Below are 22,449 nucleotides of genomic sequence, written 5' to 3' on the forward strand. Positions count from 1 at the left end.
GTTCACCTCGGACACACATAAACATTTTTGCGGTGTAGCAGCGCGAAGGCCGCGTCTTTTCCATCGAGATTGCGGCGAAGCCGAGCGTTAATTACGACGCGCGCGAGAGAGCTCTGTTCGATTCAGGGAGCATATGTCAGTCGGCGCGCGTTTCTGTCCCGGGCGAGTGGCTGTCATTACGCCGTATTAAATGGGAATATTGCCGCAGCTGCTCCCATTCAAGAAGCGCTGTGATAGACCGGGCTCTCCGGCTGGAGAGCTGGAGCCGGGATGGGTCCTAGTGCACAGCCACGCCAGTGCACATTAACCTTGCGCCGTCCCAGCCGAGAGCCACCGGATCAATGTTAAATGCATGTGGTGTGTGGATTTACAAGTTTCGTGCTGTACTCTCCATGAACATTGATTGGTTGATGTGCCATTCAAATTGATTGGGTAAATTGAGAAGTACATTTTTTTTTTCATATTTTCCCCTCTGTGTTAATGTAGTTTTGTGTGGCAAGTTCTTTCATAGCTTTAGGAACCCTGGTAAATTGCACTAAACAGAAGGAACAGCCCTTTGCAATTCAGGTGAGCTTAGGGGGGATTTTATTGATGAAAATGAATAGCATAGCCTGTATGGCAGAGCTGTCCCGTGCTTGCTAATGGTGGGCAAAGCCTAGTACAGTTGCTCACGGAGGTCTGTGGTAAACATGAATGAGTTTTCAGGCCTTGCACATGCAGTAACCTCAGCTGGGAGGGTGCAAATAGAGAAGGTTAAATGCAGCTGCAGAATGAAGTCATAATTTGGAGCATTTTCACACACGCCCACAGCTTTTTAGCACTCAGTTTTGGGCTCTGAATGCATGAATGAGGACGCTGGGGCTGATGTGGAACTGGAGGTCGCCCCTGGACCCAAATGCTACAGTTAAAATGTTGTATATGTGGGTGTGTAGGAGTTCTTGCTAATTCACAGTGGATTTTTCTTAACACTGTTCAACGATTTATGTCCAACTGACCAGGACTTCTCTAATTGCACACTGTTAAATTGTACTGTAATCTCCTCCCAGGTCTTCTCAGCTGTATAAAAGTGAAAAAAAACAGAACAAAAAGTAAATTAATAGTCCTCTATTCTTGCAGTTCCTCTTTTTTGGGGTGGGGGGTGGGGTAGGCTTTAACAGTCATTATTCAGCAAATAACGTCAGCCTTCTCAGTGACACGTTCTCAGTGAGCTGAAGCACATCTGTGGCCGTAGTGCAGTGCAGTCGAACTATGTAGCGTTGATAGTGAGCTGGAGCAGGGCTCAACAGTAAGGAACGGGCACTGGCTCCGGGCCACTATGAGATTCGTTCGGGATTCGTTCATTGATCTATCACTTGCCCAGTCGGGCCAGTGCCCTAAATAGACTATGTCTTATCCAGGTCGAAGACAAAGAGATGTTTTTACCGTCCTGGGAGTTACTCTACAACTTGATCATTTCTAACTTAGCTTATCAATAACGAATGTTACAGCTTGATCGCTCGTTAATATTTGTACCAACACTTTCTTATAAAATAACTAAATTTACAGCCGTTCTTTCTCTACTGAAGGCCTCCATTCACAGTGATTTTGACCTTAGCTTGGCCTGCTGGAGGGCTCATTCGGTTAATGCACCGCGCTGTGGCGAAAGGATGAGCCCCATTATCTGGATCGAACACGGACCGCGCCAGTGCCGAACTGACCAGCAGCTCCATAGGGCGACGCGCGATTGGCGACTTTGTCGCCCGGGGTATGGGAGGGTTCAGTCAGTTGGTCAGTCGGGCGCATGCTAAAATCGCTCTACGGGAGCTTACCTTTAGTCTGAGGTGTGAAAAGAAGTGTCATGCAACATCACCTGTTTTGTAGGATCGCTATGAATATCTAAACTGTCCCAAATCAGCGGGGGGTTTGTGCATGACCACATAATTCCAATTTGGGTGGGTATTGGACATGTACAGCCCACATTGAGTGCCAAATTTATTTATTAAAAATGTTACGTTATTTATTTAATGTTACGTCCTTTTCTTTTCTGCACATTGTCCATTGCAGCTCAGCTGTTTTATTGTATCAGAGTATTATATCAGATATGAGGAATGTACTCATAGTGCACCACGCCAATGACTACATGCTGTACAAGACTGTGGTGGGGAGACTACTTGATTAATTATAGTAGTCGGTTGATCATGGGACACATCAGTTGAGATCCAATGTGTAGAATTATCTCATTGGGAATCCTATATTTAGGCTAATTAGTGGTGAAAAGTTAATGCACCAGTGGTATATATTGGGATGGTGAGAAGTAAAACTTTAGCTTACTCTTCCCCACAATGAGAAGTGAATGTGCAGCGCTAGGACTCTAGAAAACTGCTGTGGTTATTCATTTCCTTTACAACTGGTTCCCTGCAACTTCAAGTGATTAGTCACCGCAGAACACTTAAGTTTATTCTAACAGTTGCAAAGACTACAGTTAATGAACCCCTCTGCTCAAAAACATGTGTTTTTATGGTAAGCTCTTCTTGGAAACATTACTTTTTGTGCCGAACTTTTTACCAGAGCGGGTTTTTCACATTCTTCCACTGTAGACAGAGGGCTTCCTGAAATCTGAGTTGGAAACATGCACGCGCGAGCAAAATTTGAGGCGCCGCAAATAGCTATGTCGACGCTGTCACTGTCTACAATGCGAAGATATGCAAAAAAGGCACGGAAAGCTAACTAGTTAGTGACGTTGTTATTATAGCCGTATTGCGCATGGCACACCAGGCAGTTCGCAATCCTGAGGTCGGAGCGTTCCAGTCTTTACCAAGAAGCCCGTTCTGAAACAAAAATGGGAGGAATTTATGTATAAAAATCGCTTGGATGTACCAGACAGCACAGAGGGAATCTGTGTTTGTAGCATGCATTTTACAGATGACTGCTTCCTGAACCTCATGCAGAAGTCGATGGGTTTCGCAAAGAAATTGATTTTGAATCCAGATGCCATGCCTACTCAGAGTATCCCAGGACCACAGTGGCAAGCAGTTGCCAATTTGCATATTTATAGATTCTGCCATTCTCACTGATAAGCCATTTTCAGTAGTTTATTGAGCAAATTTCTGGTGGATAAACCATATTAAACAAATCATTATTCAATGTAGAATATGTTTCAAGGTTTTAAAATACATCTGGAGAGGGGCACCTTGAGTTTTCATGTAACTTTTTATTGGCGCTCAAATTTTATTCCTCTTTGAATAGCCAACGAACATATTTAGTCGTTTTTTTTTAAAAGGTCATTCCCCCCTGTTCTGGAGAATTGTTTCAGTTCTTCTTGGACTCAGTGGGAGGATCCGTTGGGACTGTGGTGGTAGAGGTTGTATGTCAGTCTTGATGCTCAAACGCTCGTTTGCCCTCCCATTGGTCAGCGCATGAAGTCATCAGTTTTGATGTACAACTGGCCTTGCACTGCGAGACAATTAAAGACCAAGTGAAGTGGGCTTAGATTGATCGTGAGCGCAGGTTCCCTCGTGAATCGTTGACCACAATAGTTGAAAGATGGGGTCATCGTGGCTCGTAGCTCTCAGTATTGATACAGCCGGTCTCTGACAGGCAGAAATGTCGGGAGGCTTAAACCGGTCATTATTCCCCTCATTGTTTGAACCTTGCCGTTTGTGTAACGGTGACAGTTCTTGACATCATCGCGTGAGGTCGTTCAAAGGCCTGCAGTTGGACTAACTTGAATTTTGAACGTAATGCCTTTTTTCTGATGGTGACGGCACTGATCGGGCGTCGACTGAGAGAGCTCGGCCGAAAATGTAGGCTAGTGTTCAGGTTACTTCTCCTTTTTTTTCTCCAAGCGGCAAGACTTTGAAGAAAGACGGAAACAGTTTAACCTCTTTGATCTGCAGTTTGTCAACCTAGGCTATTTGTGTATTTGTTCTGGGTGGTGGTGGGGGGGTGGGCAAGAGAAAAAAGTCTAGAAACCTGCAGACAAGCTCCTAATGAAAAGCTCCTGAGGACAATGCTCGCTGCACAGTGCCCCCTTCTGTCTTCTCAGAGTATTGCTTGGTGCCGGCACAACAAACCCTGTTGTCTGCTTTGTTTCCGTTAGTATCCAGACCGCCATATATGTTGCCATGGGAGCAGAAGACCAGTGAAAGCGCTTTACTTTGATGCTGCTTTCCCCAGCCTTGTGAGCGTTCCAGTGTTTGTCTGGGTTACCCTTAGCTTTGAAAAGAGAATTATACACATCCTATTTTCCCTAATTTTTCCCAGAGGTTTTTTCTTTTTCTGGGAAGTTTTCATTTTTTCCCATCGCAAATGATGAATAGACACGTCTTGAAATTGTGTTTTCCTTTTTTTTTTTTTTTGTGCGGCCTGTTCACGAGGGCAGACGTTTAATGTTAAACATCTGTGCCATTTCTGATTTGAAACCTGCTTTCTTCAAAAAGGTTTTGAGAGTGAGAATTTCTCATTTACTCAAAGATTGAAATTTGGCAAGGGGATTGGAAGTTACGCAGCATAAAAATCCCTGGGAATGTCTCTTCAGTATAGTACAGTATGAGCTTGTGTGCGTGTGTTCCTGGATGTTGACGCCTGTTTCCCCAGCCCAATTTATTTTGGACCATTTTGTTGCAATTAAGGTGAGTTCTTTTAAATCCGCTTCTGGCAGTCCTGATGTCATGAAGTTACATTACATTACATTACAGGCATTTGGCAGACGCTCTTATCCAGAGCAACGTACAACAAAGTGTATAACCATAACCAGGAACAAGTATGATGAAACCCCTAGAGAGAAGTACCAGTCCAAGTGCAGGGAACAACTGCATAGTTCAACTTGGACCCTGAAGGTTAAACTGATTAACACTAACACAACGAGAACGGCAACAACGCAATCTATGGAAAAAATACAAGCAGTAGTTAAGACAGTTAATGCACCTAAGTCACCTACGAAACAGCTGCCTAGTTACAACCCTAAGCTTACAGTCATTTACAGGGGGGTAGGGAGGGATGGGGAGAGGTGCAGCCTGAAGAGGTGAGTCTTCAGTCGTCGTTTGAAATGGGTCAGTGTCTCAGCTATTCTGACAGTTGAGACACTGATGTTGATGGGTACGAACTGAACTTTCTGGCCAATTAAATAAACCTCCATGTTATAATTGGTTAATTTGGTTCTTTTTCCATGGCTGATAGCAGGTGTGTTCTCTTTGAATATTTTTCATGAGAGCCAATGCAAACAGTTAATTGAAAGATAGACGGCTTTGAGGAGATTCAGGCACTCTATGCTGTTTTGCACACTGTAATGTCTTTGAACACGCCCCCTCATGAATATTTGTAATGAGTTAAAGGATTGGAACCCTTAACCACAACAGTCGGTATTTTTAGTAGCCTGCGGTAATATCGCTGCCGTCTGTTGGCTGTTACTGAAGCGCACGGCAGTTCGGCTCTGATGCGTGTTAGTGCTGCTCTGATGCGTGTTAGTGCTGCTCTGATGCGTGTGGCTCTGATCCGTGTTAGTGCTGCTCTGATCCGTGTTAGTGCTGCTCTGATGCATGTTAGTGCTGCTCTGATGCGTGTTAGTGCTGCTCTGATGCGTGTTGGTGCGGCTCTGATGCGTGTTAGTGCTGCTCTGATGCGTGTCTCGCTGCCGCATTCAGTCTCCGTTTGCCACCCACGCGCTGCCGACAAGAGGATCGATACCGCCGCAGCCACCAAACACATTAGCACAGCGGAGCCGCGACACTCAAATACCAGGTGGCCTGATCAAACCCGCGCAGAATAACACAAGTTATTTATTTGGCAGAGGTCAGTTTCCCTCGCCCTGGCATTTGTATGAGTGTCTTTGCTGTGAAATGAGTCTTTCGTTCGATTATTTTTATGCCGGACGGAGTACTCAAACCTTAGACCCCCCTCAAGCTGCTCTGTCTGATCATGCTGCAAATTTTTAAAAAATTACCATGTAAAAACAAAGTTGTGAAGTATTCCCTGGCTAAGCAGCACCTTGTGTTTATCGTGTATCAAAATGAACAGGTACTCGGGGAAAGTGGCACCCTGGTGCGGTTCATAGATTTTTATCTCCTGCTTGTGATATCATAGGTGCTAAGTTTCCAGGGCACCAAGAGCCTCACAATGAGAGCGGGGTGGGGTGGGGCATGGTCCTGATTAGTTTTTGTGAGTTTGCTGGGTAGTCCTCATTCAAAACCAGTCATCCACTGGCGATTGTGTGGAGACTAGGGACGTGATAGTTTATGTAAAAAAAGAAAAGGTTTGGTCCGCCCCCATTTGTTCAGTTTGCGTGTTTGGTTCAGTTCCCTTGCTTCAAAAATCCTCTCATGACTAGCTGTTTTTGCACACGCTAAAAATGTTTTTTCTCCTTTTTCTAAATTTGTCATTTAAAGGTTACATAGGCCATTTCTGCTTGCTGTTGTACAACACAAGGCTCTGCGCTAGCATTTGTTTCCAAGGTGCACGTGTGTTCCCGATTTGAAATATTTAGGGGCATTTGCTCCTGAAATAGGTGTGTGCTAACTGGAACAGTAACGTAGGAGCACATCTATTTACTGGGATCCATTAGTTGTACTTCTGAATATTTCAGCACACTTGCAATGCAGTGAATGCACACAGGTGCTGTTTTATACCCTGACCTTTTTTCCTCTTCACTATCCTTCACACTAAATCCATAATGCTCCCGAACACCAGACCTAAGCGATGCCCAAGCATCCGCCGACTGGTTTTTCTTGCGTACACCTGATGGTTCGTTTCTTTGATTCGCCAAGAACGTGCAGAACCATACTGAGGTGGCAAAACCGCGACCCGAACTGAGCGAACCCGCAAATTGTTGCTGCCCTAGTGGAGAACTTCCCTAGTGGGGAAACACGAGAGGAATCCTAGGGATAGTTGGCGGGAATCCCCAGGAATGCCTGAAACGATGGGTATTTCAGGATCCAAAGCCAGTGATTGGAGAGGCCTGTTCTGGCTCTGAGTGCTTTCATCCTTCAAGCTCTTCAAGCCCCCCCCCCCCCCCCTGTGTTTCTGATTGTGTTGTGCTGTTTAGTTTAAATCAGGAGTCTCCCTTTCACAGTGCTTCAAGGTGTACAACAATTCAAGCCATTCGCATCCAGCCAGCTTTCCCAGAATAAAACTTGTATTGAAACCCCTTTTCTCAAAGGAAATTCTGTCACATCTTATTCAAGCGTTGGCTGATTGACCCAGAACTGTTCCAGCCCAGGAGGATTCGAGCTGTTTGCACACCTTGTCTGACTGTCACAAACAGTAATGTCATTTGGGGGTAATTTTGTGCTTTTTTCCATTTTGTGATGGAAATAGTGTGACTAGCCCTATATAAAGGCAAAAGGTTCATATGCAGGTCAGGCTTCACAAACACAATTCACACGTTTTGTTTGGGGACGGAGTGTAGCAGAGTGGGTAAGGAACTAGACTTGTAACCGAAAGGTCGCAGGTTCGATTCCCGGGTAAGTACACTGCCGTGTACCCTTAGCAGGTACTTAACCTGCATGCTTAGTATTATCCAGCTGTATAATGGATACAATGTAAAATGCTATGTAAAAGTGTGTAAGTCGCTTGGATAGAGCGCTCTAAATGCTGAGTAGTTGCGTGTGGGAATTAGCCTATGTAGTTTAGAATCTAAAAGGTTCCTGTCCTCTGGGAAAGCGGTTTCAGTGAAGGGCAACGTAGCAAGCGCCTTTCCTTTCCCTCAGCGTGCCCCTGTGTGTGTACTGCAAGTGACCAAAAACCAGGCTGCATTTTTGCAGCTTGCGTCCTTTGTCTTGTTGAGAGACGATGCTCACCAGCGCCAGTGCGGTTGGCTCCGGTATAGGCTAGGTGTTTCGGGCCACCCGTTTTAATGGAAGTCAGTGGTAACAGTACGGTGAAAATACGTCAATCTTTTTTTGTCCACGTGAAAAACTAGTCGCAATAGGTGTCGTTTCTTTGTCTCCCCATACGCTGATTTGTTAAGTTTATTGCACTGTTTGGTCAAGACGGTAATATTTTGTGGAAGAATCAGGGACTGTTTGCGTCACTACCAAGTCACTGTATCTCAGTGGACTACTGTGCAGTGTCTGGCTCCAGTTTGTACAACATGGCAGTTTGTACAACTACACTTCCTGGTCTTCAAAACACTAGCCCATGGAGAGTCAGTGGATGACGTCACAGTGACTTTGTCCATATTTTTCTACAGTCGATGGTGTACCGTAGAATAAGAGTCACAGTAAGTCAGACTTATTCTGTTTCGTAGGTATAGCTTTGGCTTGTTTCGACCACAGCAGGTTTTCCCGCTCATCCGGGGAGCTCAAACCGGTGGGTGGTAAAAAGCTGTGGATTTTTCACTCCCTCTTCCCTCCCAGGCTGCCGACCTGAGCAAGCCCATCGACAAGCGGATATACAAGGGAACGCAGCCCACCTGCCACGACTTCAACCACCTGACGGCCACGGCCGAGAGCGTGTCCCTGCTGGTGGGCTTCTCCGCCGGCCAGGTGCAGCTCATCGACCCCATCAAGAAGGAGACCAGCAAGCTCTTCAATGAAGAGGTACGCCGGGCCCCGCCCCCCCTCGTTTAACTCGCAGCTGTCACGTAAAGCCCCGCCCCCCCCGTTTAACTCGTAGCTGTCACGTAAAGCCCCGCCCCCCCTCGTTTAACTCGCAGCTGTCACGTAAAGCCCCGCCCCCCCCTCGTTTAACTCGCAGCTGTGCGTCAAGCCCCGCCCCCCCCCCCCCCTTGTTTAACTGGCAGCTGTCACTTAAGAAGCACCCACGTGTCTCGTCCCATTGCGTAGGCTAATGAATGTTTAAAATACAACCGTGGAGGGAGCAGTCGATACGTTTTTTGAAAAACGGACTCCTGGGAAAGCGTTTTTAACGGAAGCGTCGAGTCGATACGGAAGCTGACCGAAGCCTGCGGGTTTTATGGTCTCGTAAAACCACCCGACGCGCTTGTTCAATGGCGTAACGACCGTCGCGTGTGTTGTTTCTGCACAGGATAAATGACCCGGAATGCTGTAATAAGGGCCTTTCGGTCTGGTTACTCTGCAGAGAGTGTGTATAACGCATGTAGAGAAGCACAGCGGAAAGCCTTTGGCCGGGGAACGATTCGTAGCACGTTTCTTAACTGCCAGAACGATCTGAGAGCGGTCGGGGGGAACACTTCTCTCAGACACAGACAGACAGACAGACGGACAGCGTTCAGACCTGAAGAGGCGATCGATCCGAAAGCGAAACGCCACCGTTTAGTTTCAATTCGACCGGCGACGGTTCCTTTACAAAATGCGATTAACAAAAAGGCTTGTGAAGTGTCCTTAAGGCCTGCTTTTTTTTCTTTCCTTCCTTTCTTTCTTTTGTTTCCCCCCCTCAGAGGCTAATAGACAAGTCGCGGGTCACCTGCGTGAAGTGGGTGCCGGGCTCGGAGAGCCTCTTCCTGGTGGCGCACTCGAGCGGGAGCATGTACCTGTACAACGTGGAGCACGCCTGCGGCGCCGCCGCGCCGCACTACCAGCTGCTCAAGCAGGGCGAGGGCTACGCCGTGCACACGTGCAAGAGCAAGTCGGCGCGCAACCCGCTCCTCCGGTGGACGGTGGGCGAGGGGGCGCTCCACGAGTTCGCCTTCTCGCCCGACGGCAAGTTCCTGGCCTGCGCCAGCCAGGACGGCTTCCTGCGCGTCTTCAACTTCGACGCCGTGGAGCTCCACGGGACCATGAAGAGCTACTTCGGCGGGCTGCTGTGCGCCTGCTGGAGCCCCGACGGGCGCTACATCGTGGCGGGCGGCGAGGACGACCTGGTGACGGTCTGGTCCTTCTCGGACTGCCGGGTGATCGCGCGCGGCCACGGCCACAAGTCCTGGGTGAGCGTGGTGGCCTTCGACCACTACACCACCAGCGTGGAGGAGAGCGAGCCGGCCGAGTTCAGCGGCAGCGACGAGGACTTCCAGGAGCAGGGCCAGGGCCAGGGCCAGGGCCAGGGCCAGGGCCAGGCGGGCCGCGAGCGGGCCAACAGCACGCAGTCGCGGCTCTCCAAGCGCAACTCCACCGACAGCCGGCCGGTGAGCGTCACGTACCGCTTCGGCTCGGTGGGCCAGGACACGCAGCTGTGCCTCTGGGACCTGACCGAGGACATCCTGTTCCCCCACCTCCCGCTCTCGCGCACGCGCACGCACACCAACGTCATGAACGCCACCACCAGCCCCGGCGCCAACGGCAACCCCGTTGCCGGCACGGGCGTGGGGGGCGTGGTTGTGGGCGTGGGCGCGGGCACGGGCGTGGCCCCCGCCAACTCCCTCCCGACGCCGCTGCCCCGCTCCAACAGCCTGCCGCACTCGGCGCCCGCCGCCGCCGTCGTCGGCGCCAACAGCAAGGCGGGCGGCGGCGGCGGCGTCGTCGTCGACGGCGCCGTCGCCACCGGCGTCAGCAAGTTCGCCACGCTCTCGCTGCACGACCGCAAGGAGCGGCACCACGAGAAGGACCACAAGCGCAACCACAGCATGGGCCACATCAGCAGCAAGAGCAGCGACAAGCTCAACCTGCTGGCCAAGGGCAAAACGGACCCCGCCAAGACGCTGGGCACCGCGCTCTGCCCCCGCATGGAGGACGTGCCCTTGCTGGAGCCGCTCATATGTAAAAAGATTGCGCACGAGAGACTCACTGTGTTGATCTTCCTGGAGGACTGCATAGTCACAGCCTGCCAGGAGGGCTTTATTTGCACATGGGCGAGGCCTGGCAAAGTGGTAAGTTTGTTCCAATAGAAAGTGAGGGCGAGAGCGAGAGAGAGAGAGAGAGAGCAAGAGATTGTGTGTGTGAGAGAGCAAGAGAGTGTGTGAGAGAGAGAGAGCAAGAGAGTGTGAGTGAGAGAGCAAGAGAGTGTGTGAGAGAGAGAGAGCAAGAGAGTGTGAGTGAGAGAGCAAGAGAGTGTGTGAGAGAGAGAGCAAGAGAGTGTGAGTGAGAGAGCAAGAGAGTGTGTGAGAGAGAGAGAGCAAGAGATTGTGTGAGTGAGAGAGCAAGAGAGTGTGAGAGAGAGAGCAAGAGATTGTGTGAGTGAGAGAGCAAGAGAGTGTGTGAGAGAGAGAGAGAGAGAGAGACAAGAGAGAGAGAGAGCACAAGTGATTGTGTGTGAGAGAGAGAGAGCAAGGCAGTGTGTGTGTGTGTGAGAGAGAGAGAGAGAGAGAGACTGTGCGTTACTTTGATTGTGGCTGGCATGGTATGCATTTTCTGCAAAATTGCCTAAGATTGCATTACAATCACCGAGAGGTCCGTCTCATCTAGAATGACTGAGCAAAGTGGCGGACATCATTGCTAGTCTCAGGAATACGAAAAGCGCAGTGTCACCAAGACGACGCAGAGGTCTATAATCATCGTCACCTATAATCAACAGGTGTAGAGATAACTCAACAAACCGAGAGAACAAAGCATACAGCCAACCTGTCTTTACACAGCTGCCTATAGCCTCGTCTCATTACATTACATTACATTACAGGCATTTAGCAGACGCTCTTATCCAGAGCGACTTAACCAACTTTTACATAGCATTTTTACATTGTATCCATTTATATCCATTTATACAGCTGGATATATACTGAAGCAATTTCGGTTAAGTACCTTGCTCAAGGGTACAACGGCAGTGTCCTTACCCGGGAAGCGAACCTGTGACCTTTCGGTTACAAGCCGAGTTCCTTACCCACTGTGCTACACTGCCGCCCTCAGAAGGAAATTCTGAAGGAAAGAGTATGAGTATACTTAAAGGGGGTCAGTTTGAAAATGTAGGTCTTCCGTCTGCAGTGGAAGATGGGAGAGGTTTCTGATCTCCTGACGGCAAACGGGTGTTGTGACTGGGAGCGGCAGTGTAGCGTAATGGCTAAGGAGCTGGTCTTGTGACCTAAAGGTCGCAGGTTCGATTCCCGGGTAAGGACACTGCCGTTGTACCCTTGAGCAAGGAACTTAACCTGTGTTGCTCCAGTATATATCCAGCTGTATAATTGGATACAATGTAAATCGCTCTGGATAAGAGCGTCTGCTAAATGCCTGTAATGTAATGTAAAGTGCAGGGGGAGGGGTCAGGCGTTCAGAGGTACCTGAATGGAGAGGTCTGGCTGGTGTATAGGCTGTGACAACACAGCATACAGAACAGTGACACCTAGTGGTTTTGAGGAGTGAGTTCAGAGGGAAATTCAGGCACTGCTTTTGTCCTCTCATTGCTACAGCAGTCAGTTCTATCTGCCATGGCACAGTGCATTGGGCTATATGACTTACAGCATCTCTCTCCCTCTCTATCTGTCTCTCTCAATCTCTTTCTTTTGCTCTCTTTCCTCTCACTCGTGCTTTCTATTCTCTCTTTCTTCCTCTTTTCTCTCTTCACACTCTTTATCTTTCTCTCTCTTTCTGTTGCTGTCTCTCTTTCTCTCGTCTCTTTCTCTCTTTCCTTCTCTCTTCTCTCACAGCTGTGATTTTGCATCCTGTCCAGCCGAAACCCCAGGAGCAGAGAGCTGCCCCCTGGTGGTCTCATTAGGCGAAAGGCAAAGCCGTAGAAGCGTCTGGTTTATTGATTGTTGTGTATGCCTCTGACAGCTCAGTTCAGTTTACTGGCAGGAGATCCCGATAAAGCGCCCTTCGCCGCTGCTTGGCGGATCGGAGCATGCTCAGTAAGGTGCAAGGCGTGCGGGCTCACATCAATGCCACCGCACCCACACACTGGGAACAGCCCCCAGATAAGAAAGGGTTGGGCAGTAGCCTCGTTTGCCAGCCTTTCTCCTCTTTCAGTCAGCCTTATACATGTATGTTGGGATGGAAGGTCTGTATATGTATATGTGTAAGGATGGAAGGCCCATCTGTAATGGCAGGTTATGCATATTGCCCATGTATTGCATGCTATTGGGGCCGGTGGAGCACTGCCCTCTTGCTCGGCCTTTGAATATGCTGTCATTTAAAAAGCTTGTGTCTGTCGACAGATGCCTTTAAGGCTGCCCGTAGCAGGAGATCCTCACATGACCGGTGAGCGAGGTTGCAGCAGGGCAGCTGGCTGTAATCTGTCAGTGTTCAGAAAATACAAAAAAAAGACATCCCCAACTATAGCTGTGCTTCTTCTGTTTTTTTTTTGCAGGGTTTGCTGTCATCCCAAAACCAAGCCAACTCTCCCAGCGGGACTGTAGTATAGCCACCGTACTTCTGCTGCTAAGCGAAACCCCCCCCCCCCCCACCAACGGTCACGGAGACGCAGCGACGTCGCCGGAGCCCCGGCTCCCCTCCGCCGCACCCGCGCCGCGACACCCTTTTTTTCTTTTCTTCCTTTTGCGTTCTGTAGTTCTGACCCCGACCCCCGACCAGCCCTGCCCAGGCTCCGCCCCCCCACACACAAACGCCTCCTTACGCGTGCTGACACTAGCAGATGCAAAAACAAATGGGTGAGGTGCAATTGTGTAATGACTGCTGTGTGGGTTTCAAGGTGGGGGGTAGGGTGAGGGGGGGGGTAGGGGGATGGGGGAGTGTTTGGTGGGAGATTTGGGGGGGGGGGGGTGATGGGTTAGGATTTTATATTTGTTTTTCCATCACCCCAGGCCCTTCCTTTTCTCAGACACTTCCACATTTGTGTACCCCCCCCCCCTCCCAAAACAATAACAAAAGAACTTTGGTCTGAGTGAGCAGTCAAGGATCAATCCAGCCCAACAGCTTTCCCCATCTGCATTTGCCATCTCAATAGGTGGTATGAACCAGCCAGGCCACCATAGTAAAGAGAGGTGGAAAACAAACATTCTGCTGTCATAGAAAAAAAAACTTTCCTAGGTTGAACCTTTTTTTTAATTTAAATTAGAATATCACAGTTGAGTATTTTGCACTGATTTTGTTTTTGTTTTTTTTTCTTTTTGTTATTGCTGTTCGTTTTGTTTTATAATTAAGATGGAACAACTTGGGTTACGGCAAGTCATGTGTTGGCTTGGAATTTTGAATCTGAGAGCTGGAAGCTGCAATCATGGTTTTATAAAGAAAAAGAGAAAAAATTGTTTGCACTTAATAGTTTGTTAGAACAGAATGGCTTTACAATTTTTTGGGTGAGCAAAGACTCCAGACAGCTATAAGGTGGATAAAATATTAAAGAATTAAAACCTTTGTATCTATTGAACATTTATTTTAATATTGTTTCAGATTAAAATTGGCTCTGTATATTATGTATAAATATTGTAATTCAAGTGATTGATGGGGCAGAAATGATCATTACACTAGTGGAAGTTCATCTTCATTAAAGAAAAAAAAATAGTGATATTTCTAATGCAGACAAATATATACATATTAATAATATTAAAACGAATCTTGAATATGCAGGTTTTTGTTTTTTCTTTTCTGTTGTATAAAAGAGATCATTCAAATGTATTTTCTTAAATGTTGGTATAGGAGACATCTTTGTATCAAACGCTCTTATCTCCAAAAATGAAGCTGAAACGCTTACTTTATTGTTACAGATTCATTAAATGTATAGAAGGCCAGCGGAGGGCGACAGGCGAACTCAGCATTTATTCGAAGCTCAGGAAGTCTACGGCAGACTACGAAAAAAAAAAAACAAAGGAAAAAATATGAAACTAAAAAAAAAAAAAAAAAAAAAAATTAAGATCTTGCTTAACATCAGCAATGCTATTCTATGTAACGTTAAGTAGCAGCCGCAAGGAACAAATAGGTCCAAGGTCCCGCGAAGGGGCCTTCTTCCGTATGACACTATTAAAACAGTTTTCATGTACATCCTCTTTTGTCACTTCCAGTCTTTGTTCGCAGCGTCATCAGACCAAGGGCCCCGCCCCCCTTCCAGGAAGAGACCGAGGACAGCAAAGGGCCCGCGGTTCCTTTGTGCATTTTACATTTTCTCGTGTCATTGAAAACAGTCGATCGGTGTGAATCACAAGAAGCCCGTTTCTGAAGCTGATTGTTTGATGATGACCTTCGGTTGCAGCCTCCATACCCAGATCAACTTGTATTGTCCACTTAGTTAAAACATTCATTTTTTTTTATGGGTCTGTGACATTTTAACCCTTTAAGGTGTAAGATCGCAAATATGTGATTGGAACGTTCTTAACGGAGCGTTCTAACGCTGATGTGACAATCGCTGCTTGAAATGGAAGGCAACGGAGTTCTAGAACACTGACTTAGAATTTAGAGAAAACATTCCAAAATGCCTCCTCTTGAAAGGGTTAAACCGACATGAAGAGTGAAACATCAGAGTCAGCATCTTGGTTACCTTCAGCTGACGAATGCGTAAGTCACCTTGGAGGGTCTGCTGAATGTGAAAATGAATTAGGTCTGGATTTGTTGCTTGTCTTACAACAGCTGGGAACTGGTGGAGGTTTGCACATTCACTGTGATGTGTGTGAAGTCACACACATGGGACCCCCTCAGAGTGCACTGAAATAACACTATTATAATGACCCCGATTGTACCTGGGCTGGGACCTAGGGAGTAAGTGCGCTCTCCAGGGCTAGTGTTTTCAGGGTGTTGACGCTCCAGTTCTTGAGAGCTCATGGGATCTTTCTCGCAAAGGAACTCTGCTCAAGATATTATTGGTAATATTGAATATTGTTGAATATATCAGGAAGTGGTCATGGTTTCTGCATGGGGTAACTGCACACAAAGTTACTTGCTGTCAGTGCTGCTGTTGTTTTGTGTGTGTTGCAGCTCTTTGCTTATAATCTTGTGTGGAATGATCAGTTTAGCCTCTCTGACCTCCTCCTGCATTTACAAGCATATATAAATATTGGCTAACGATGTGGGTTTTTAAATTCTTAAAGCGGTTATGAATAATTTATGAAGCATTTATTGCTACACCACATTCTTACTTGTTAGCCTTGAATGGTATTTACTGACCAGAGTCCGCCCATCCGTGTATGTCCTTTGTGGTTCTTAAATATTTTTTCAACTGTTTCCTTAAATTGAGGAGCATAATTACCGTGTGTATGCTTTGGTGGACCCGTTTGCCAAGACCAGCTTCACTTTGCCTTTGACTGAATGTGTGTGCATGGGCTGCCAGTCTGAATGTACTATTCACATTGAAAGATTTACCTTCTCGCCTGTCTATGACAGCAATTAGGACGACAGTAGAACAAGGTCTGCCTCGTTTGGCTTTTAGTACAGCGTTTTGACCTCCACAGAAGCCTGAAAAGTCTGAATTTGTAAGAGGACAAATTGCACCCCATCTTAAAATGGAAAGGCACTAACGGGTGGGAAATGGGGTACGGTGGAAATAATGAAGTACAATTAACTGAACCTTTTGTGCCTGGCTGCTCCTTTCACTGGAGGATTTCCTTTCTGGAATTCATCGCGGGTGCTCCTGGAGGTTGTCGTGTTGTCTGCGGTCGCGTTGCAGCTTGGATCGTTGCAAACAATGACGCGGCTTTTTTACCGGCTCGACCCGGCTGACGCATCGTCCAGACCTCCCTCCCGGAGCGTGACGTTGGGATTCAATGGCTCATTCTCACGGCCGTCTGCTTGGGCTGCTTCTCAGCTCTTAAAGAAGCGCTGTATCCACGGATAGCGCTGTGTTCAACGTGTTATTTTATTCAGAAAGCTCGGGTCTCAGAGAAAGACTAGGACTCTGTTAAATAGAGGATTTAAGCCTGTAAAATAAGTGCTTTCAGTGCCAGGTGGGTCCTATCAATACTGCCAAAAAAACTTTCTGACTCAGTAGCTCTTTTTTAACATTCAAAATCATGTCTATTAAAATAAAATGAAGAGCCACAGTTCGAAGCTGGGTCAAAGCAGAATTGGGAAGTACAGTTATTTTAGGCCAGTGCTTTAGTACACTGGCTGGCAGTTAGCTTGTAAGATTCTTTGTGTTGCATTGTGTTCAATAGCTGCATGCAGGTTGCATTATAGAAACCAGCAAATGAGCTCTTCCCATTAATCACATTTTGTCCAGTACCCTGCAGATGCATTTTCAAATGTGTATCAGAATTTTTTTGGGGGATTTGCAACAACACAAATTTTTGGATGGTACAGTAGCAGGGTTGAAAATGTAGTTGTCAGTGGAGACTGGGAAGGTAAGGATCACACACTTGTTTAGGAATCATTTTTGAAATCATTCCTGTTTAACAAATATTCCTTTTGAAATGAGGCCTAACGTCTGGCCAATGATTTCCTTTCACTTGATCACAATTCTTGCCATTGAATTGTTTTTTTTTCTTCTTCTTCATGCTTTGAAACTATGAAGCACTGTGTATCAATCTTAGCATAAATGGCACATTGTAATAGAAAGATTTATTGACGATTATAATCAATGTGAAAGCACAAACACACAGTATTACAGTGGATATAGTTTATATTCTTATGTAAAATTGTGTCAAATTGGATGCCTTGTCGATGGCTAATACTGCTTTACCTGAGGCGGTCTCATAATGAAAAGCAAGTGTGGGACGTTATGAGTGTGCTCCTGTGACACTACATTACCACGATTATACTGTGTGTGAGTGTGTGTGTAGTCATGATGTTAAAGGCAATGCATACGTTAGCTCACTAATTGTCTTTAGAGCCTGCTGCTCCACACTAGCCTAGCTAGTGTAACACCTCCCCCATTATTATACAGAGACCTGTCGCCTGTTTATGTCATTAACACAAGCAAATGGTGCGACACACTACAGAGATTGTCCCTGACTCAGCAGGGCCTTTCATACCTGTTCAGAGCTCACTTATTCTGTGGAGCACAAAGTCTCAAAGACTGCTTGAGCTAATCATTCAGCATAGAGCATATGCTTGGGGAGCATGGGTTGGCTTCACTAGTTACATGAACATTGATGGTGTTAGGCTCCCAAGTCACGTCTTCCACTATAATGAATGCTGAACGGATGTTCCTCAACCGTTCAATATAAAATGTTTTATTCTAATCCAGTTGTGAAGGTAAATAAATACCTGCCCAGATTTAATAATAATAATAATAATAATGATTTACATACGAGCTCGGCCTCTGGCCACACTTGTGGCTCATATCCAAGTCCAGCCATGAGCATTGCTCTTAGGTGGAATTGTGGTCTGAATGACCATGGGGCGGATCACACCTTCCATTGATTATAAATGAGAACAGTTGCTCACAATGGCCACCCGTATCCCTGAACTCTAGCCAGCCTGCAAGCCTTATGTTTATGGACGCAAAACTGCTGAAGCTTGAGGCTGAAATCCTTATTTAATAGCGAAGTGTGCCACCCTGTGGTCGTATAATACAGTTATACCAGTTGGCTGCGTTCGTTTTCCACATCAGTCTGGTGCCGGGGTATAAATATAGCCTGTGCCCACGCATTCTGAGGTAAGGTCATCTTTTGAGAGAAATACAATAAATGTAGCTTGATTATGGAAGTGGGCTTGAACACATCCTATTCTATTGCAGTTTGCATGCGAAAGGAAAAGTACTGTTGGTTTTCGTATTTTTTAAGTACAGTAATTTAAGCAATTGTTGCAAATGCCACATTTGAACATTTACCTCAGTATGTCTTGCTTTATATGGAAAATGTTGAACTTTTCAACATTTATGGACCAATCAGTATGTGACCATTAACACTTCCGTATTTTTGTAAATTATTTTGCTCTGTCTGGTTTACTCTATATATTATTTAATAAACAAACTGAAGACTTTTGGGTTACAGTCTGAAGGTAGGCCTTGTTTTTGTGAGAAATTGCTAAGGCAGGATTTAGGTTTCTATGATTGAAGGCCCTATGTATAATCACATATTCAGCCAGAGCCAGTTCATAACTGCAGATACAATAAAATAGTTAATAATATAAATTAAATCTAATGTATGATTGATTAATAGCAGTAGTTAATTAACTGGAAAAAATCTAATAACTTAATTAGCTTTTCATGAATGCATTGATTTTCCATTTTATTTTTAACTGCCTGAACAGAAGTGATTTATACTTAATTACGTGATTCATGAAGAATTGGAAATAGTTACCCATTTCTTCCAGCAGAGGGCAATGCAGCCACCTTTTGACTTGCTCTGAATACCATCTGTGGAGCGACGGTGAACACATCTCAAACTGAGCTGGGTTCCCTCGGGAGCACCTTGTAAATCACCCTTTGTTGGTAATTTATAATACCATTTTGCCCATATGTTGCAGAGGGCTCAGCAGGGAGCATAAGAACCATGTATCAGAGTAGATGTGGCTGTGTTGTGAGAGCTGCACTGATTGGCTGCGTGTGCGGACAGTGTTGAGCACAGAAGCCACTTGTTAACTCTAGGGGCAGGGCTTAATATATGAAATCCCAGGAAGGCACCCACACAGTTATTAACTGCATATTAACAAGAACAACATTTCTACCAGGTAGGGCTTCCTCAGAAGTTCCAATATCTATTCTGCCTACATATAGGTGAGTCATCCACAAGATTTGCTTTTGATCACTTTCATACAATAAACACAAATAGTAAGGTATAGGATACATATAAAAATGATCCCATCCATGCACTACAAACTACCCCATAGATTCAATTAAACATACTCAGCCAGTTTAAGGGCATTTGCAATTTAATCAAATCAAACTGAAGTGGGCACAGATTCAATCTACCAAACCTTTAAACTTTTAAAGATTGAATAATACAAAAAAAACAGAAAAAAAAGTGGCCTGAAAACTGGTGCCATGATTGGAGTTGAGAGCTGTTTTTTCAAAACATGAAAGGTAGTGGTCTTAAGATTTGTGCCACATCACCTGCACTGCAGATTGACCACTTTATATTGTCCGGTCCCTGTCTTCCAGCAATGAAATACAAATACGAACCTTTGTGTTTTTAAGCTATGGCAAATGAACACATCAGGCTGTATGTGTAACAAATGCATTGGTTGCATTTGTTCATGCAAAGAAATCAATGAAACAAAATTAATTAATGCAGTCCTTAATTTATTTGAATATAGATGTTAGATGGTCATCATGCAACAGTCTATTTTTCTTGCAAGTTGCAACAGTCTATTTTTACACAGTTTGTATCTCCCTGTGCTACGGAGAACACTGAGCTGAATTTAGCATGCTTGGAAATCTGCAAACCCAAACAGAGCTTGCAGAATGGAAAAACTGAGTAGTATTGCTTGATAGAATTGTGCATACTCTCAAACACTCTGTGTTTCAGTAGAAACTGAACCTATATCTGACTATGGCACCATAGTCTTACTGATGATGCACAAACAAGTAAATACAGTTGAAGAAACAATGGCTTATATAAATAACGGGTTTGCAGAAGCAACCAGAATTGGAGCACCGCAGTGCTTCCATAGTCCGAGGTAGAGAGAAAAAGTGTTGGATTGCAGCGGTAAGACACCCTGGGGAGGGACCGTAAACGAGGTGGTATTAATTCATATCTATTAGCACTGGGACGGAGAGAATAAGGAACAGAGGATGAGAGGCATCGAAGCCCGCGAAGCGCACATCACCTCGTGCCCTGCTCCCTCTCCTTACTGACACGTAGATCGGGGAAGGTTAATTTGGCTGTCACCTTCAGCCGGGTGACAAGCAGCAGCAATTCCCTGAGAATTCTGTGCGAAGCCCATTACCTCCGCCTCCCGAGACCACCGCGGCTACACTTCAAACGCGGCGACCCTGACAGGAAGCACCGCTGCAAATCCGATGTTACTGTCCATTAAAGTGGAGGGGAAGGAGCCTCGTCTGAAGCAGGGCTTTCCAGGCTGTGGGCTGGGAGGGAGGGCTGCTGAGGTGGGCCATGAGGTGATGTGAATATAGGTGGAGAGAACCGATCAAATCGAATATTCAGTTCAAATTTATTTGCATAGCACTTTTGAAAATTGCGAGAAAAAAAAAACAGGCCTGGACCCCTAAAAAGCAAGAAATTGAGATTTAAAAAAATAAATAAATAAAACAGTGGGAAGAAAAAATCCTCCATTGTCTGGCCCAGTGTAATAGTTAAGATTGAATGAATATAATGAGGGACCTAGTGGAGGAAACAATAAAATGGGCTGGGCAGGTCACAGTCAGAGGTAGCTAAATTATCTGGGAAAATATGGCAGTCCAATCAGAGACATGTATAGTAATATGCAATTCGAAGGGGCCTGGTGATGCATCTAGGCCTCCAGGTGGCATGAGCTTGAACCAGGAGAGGTACAAGGCCAGAGCGGTCTGATAACTTAGGGCGGGGTAAGGGGCATTGTGAGGGGGCACAATGAGTTCACCTGAGGGTCTAGAGGGGTGGGAAATTCCAATCCTGAAGGGCCGGTGTGTATGCGGGTTTCCGTTTCCACCCATTGACCAGGATAAATGAACTTATAGGCTGTATACACCAACACTGGTTCACTCGTGAATTAGATCAAAGAAAAAACATTTCATACGGAGACGAAAGAACAGTCTTCAGCTGACATTCACAAGCTTGTCAAGAAATGTAGCTAAAATGTCAGATGGCGCATGTCAGGCTTAATTAAAACCAGAAACGGGTACGGCCCTCGTTGTCCACCTCTGGTCTAGTGCGATGCCGGCATGACGTGAAGAGCCAGCGTCACCACCGGCAAGCGATCCTGTTCCTCTCCACAAATGTGACAGCCCATTCTCTTTCCCCAATGATAAAAGTCAATGTTGCGTGACATTAAACAACTGTAATCTCCTTCCCTCTGCCTCTGGGACCTGAGCTGCCAGCATCTTGCATAAAAAGGGGAGGGGTGGGGGGGAGGTAATTGGCAGCGATATAAGACAGGATTCAAAATTCCCTTGTGGCTTAACCCAGAAACTGGCGCCTGCGCTACCCAGTTCGACTGTGACGAGCGCTCGGATTTTAAAAACGTGTAATTATAACTCCGACGTTTGGTCCCAGGCCAGCTCCGCAAATTTGAGTCCTTCAAAGACTAAATATCTGCATTGCCCATGTCCCAGAAATGAATACTGCTGCTGTGGTCCTGCGACTTGGCAGCAGTAGATTAAGTGCTAGCTTCAGCCATTACGGACTTCATGAAGTCTCATTCTCCCATTAAGAACCGCAAAGCACACATCTTATCAACCCTAACTGTTAGAATAGTGAGGAGACTATTGATTCTAATCCAGCGTCTGTTTCTGAGGGAATGAAGCATTTAAAGAAAACAAACAAACAAAAAAAACCCTTGAAAAGATTCAAACGTTATACTCTTGGGGATTTTTAAAGAGCTTTCAAACCATAACTGTTGTTTTTTCCCTAAATTTTACCAGCACACTGCTTAAGGATGTTAAAGGAGAGTGGCAGCCCCAAAGTGAGAGGAGCCTGGTATAAGTGCTTTGCAAGAGCAGGTGCTGGTCCCTTGACCTGCCAGTCACAAACGGCTCATTAGGGTGGGGTCCCAAGGGAGCGGGCGAAGGGTATGGAGGGGGTGGCCGTGCCAGGCTGAGAGGCGGGGGTGTGAGGACGGCACCGGTGGCGTCTGGCAGCGACCAGGTCTCCCGGTGCCGCCACCAACGGCCTCATCCATCAAAGCCCGGGCTGTGACAATAGAGACAGTAGGGGCTCTACTGAACCGACGCGTCGGACACGGCTTCCTTTGTGCCCGCTGTCCCTCC

At 46.3% G+C, this 22,449-nt stretch overlaps 1 protein-coding gene across 1 annotated transcript in view; it reads left to right on the top strand.

The window, feature by feature from the left end:
- Positions 1-14,691, top strand: part of LOC135257058 (WD repeat-containing protein 20-like) — a 28,711-nt gene extending 14,020 nt beyond the window's left edge. Inside the window, exons 2-4 of the mRNA XM_064339462.1 lie at positions 8,331-8,513; positions 9,335-10,699; positions 13,066-14,691. Of these exons, the coding sequence (XP_064195532.1) occupies positions 8,331-8,513; positions 9,335-10,699; positions 13,066-13,119 (1,602 nt within the window). The 3' untranslated portion in view covers positions 13,120-14,691. The remainder of the gene's footprint in view (positions 1-8,330; positions 8,514-9,334; positions 10,700-13,065) is intronic.
- The last annotated feature ends 7,758 nt before the right edge of the window (positions 14,692-22,449 follow it).

Source organism: Anguilla rostrata, chromosome 6 (assembly GCF_018555375.3).
Source record: "Anguilla rostrata isolate EN2019 chromosome 6, ASM1855537v3, whole genome shotgun sequence".
NCBI classification, from domain to species: Eukaryota; Metazoa; Chordata; class Actinopteri; order Anguilliformes; family Anguillidae; genus Anguilla; species Anguilla rostrata.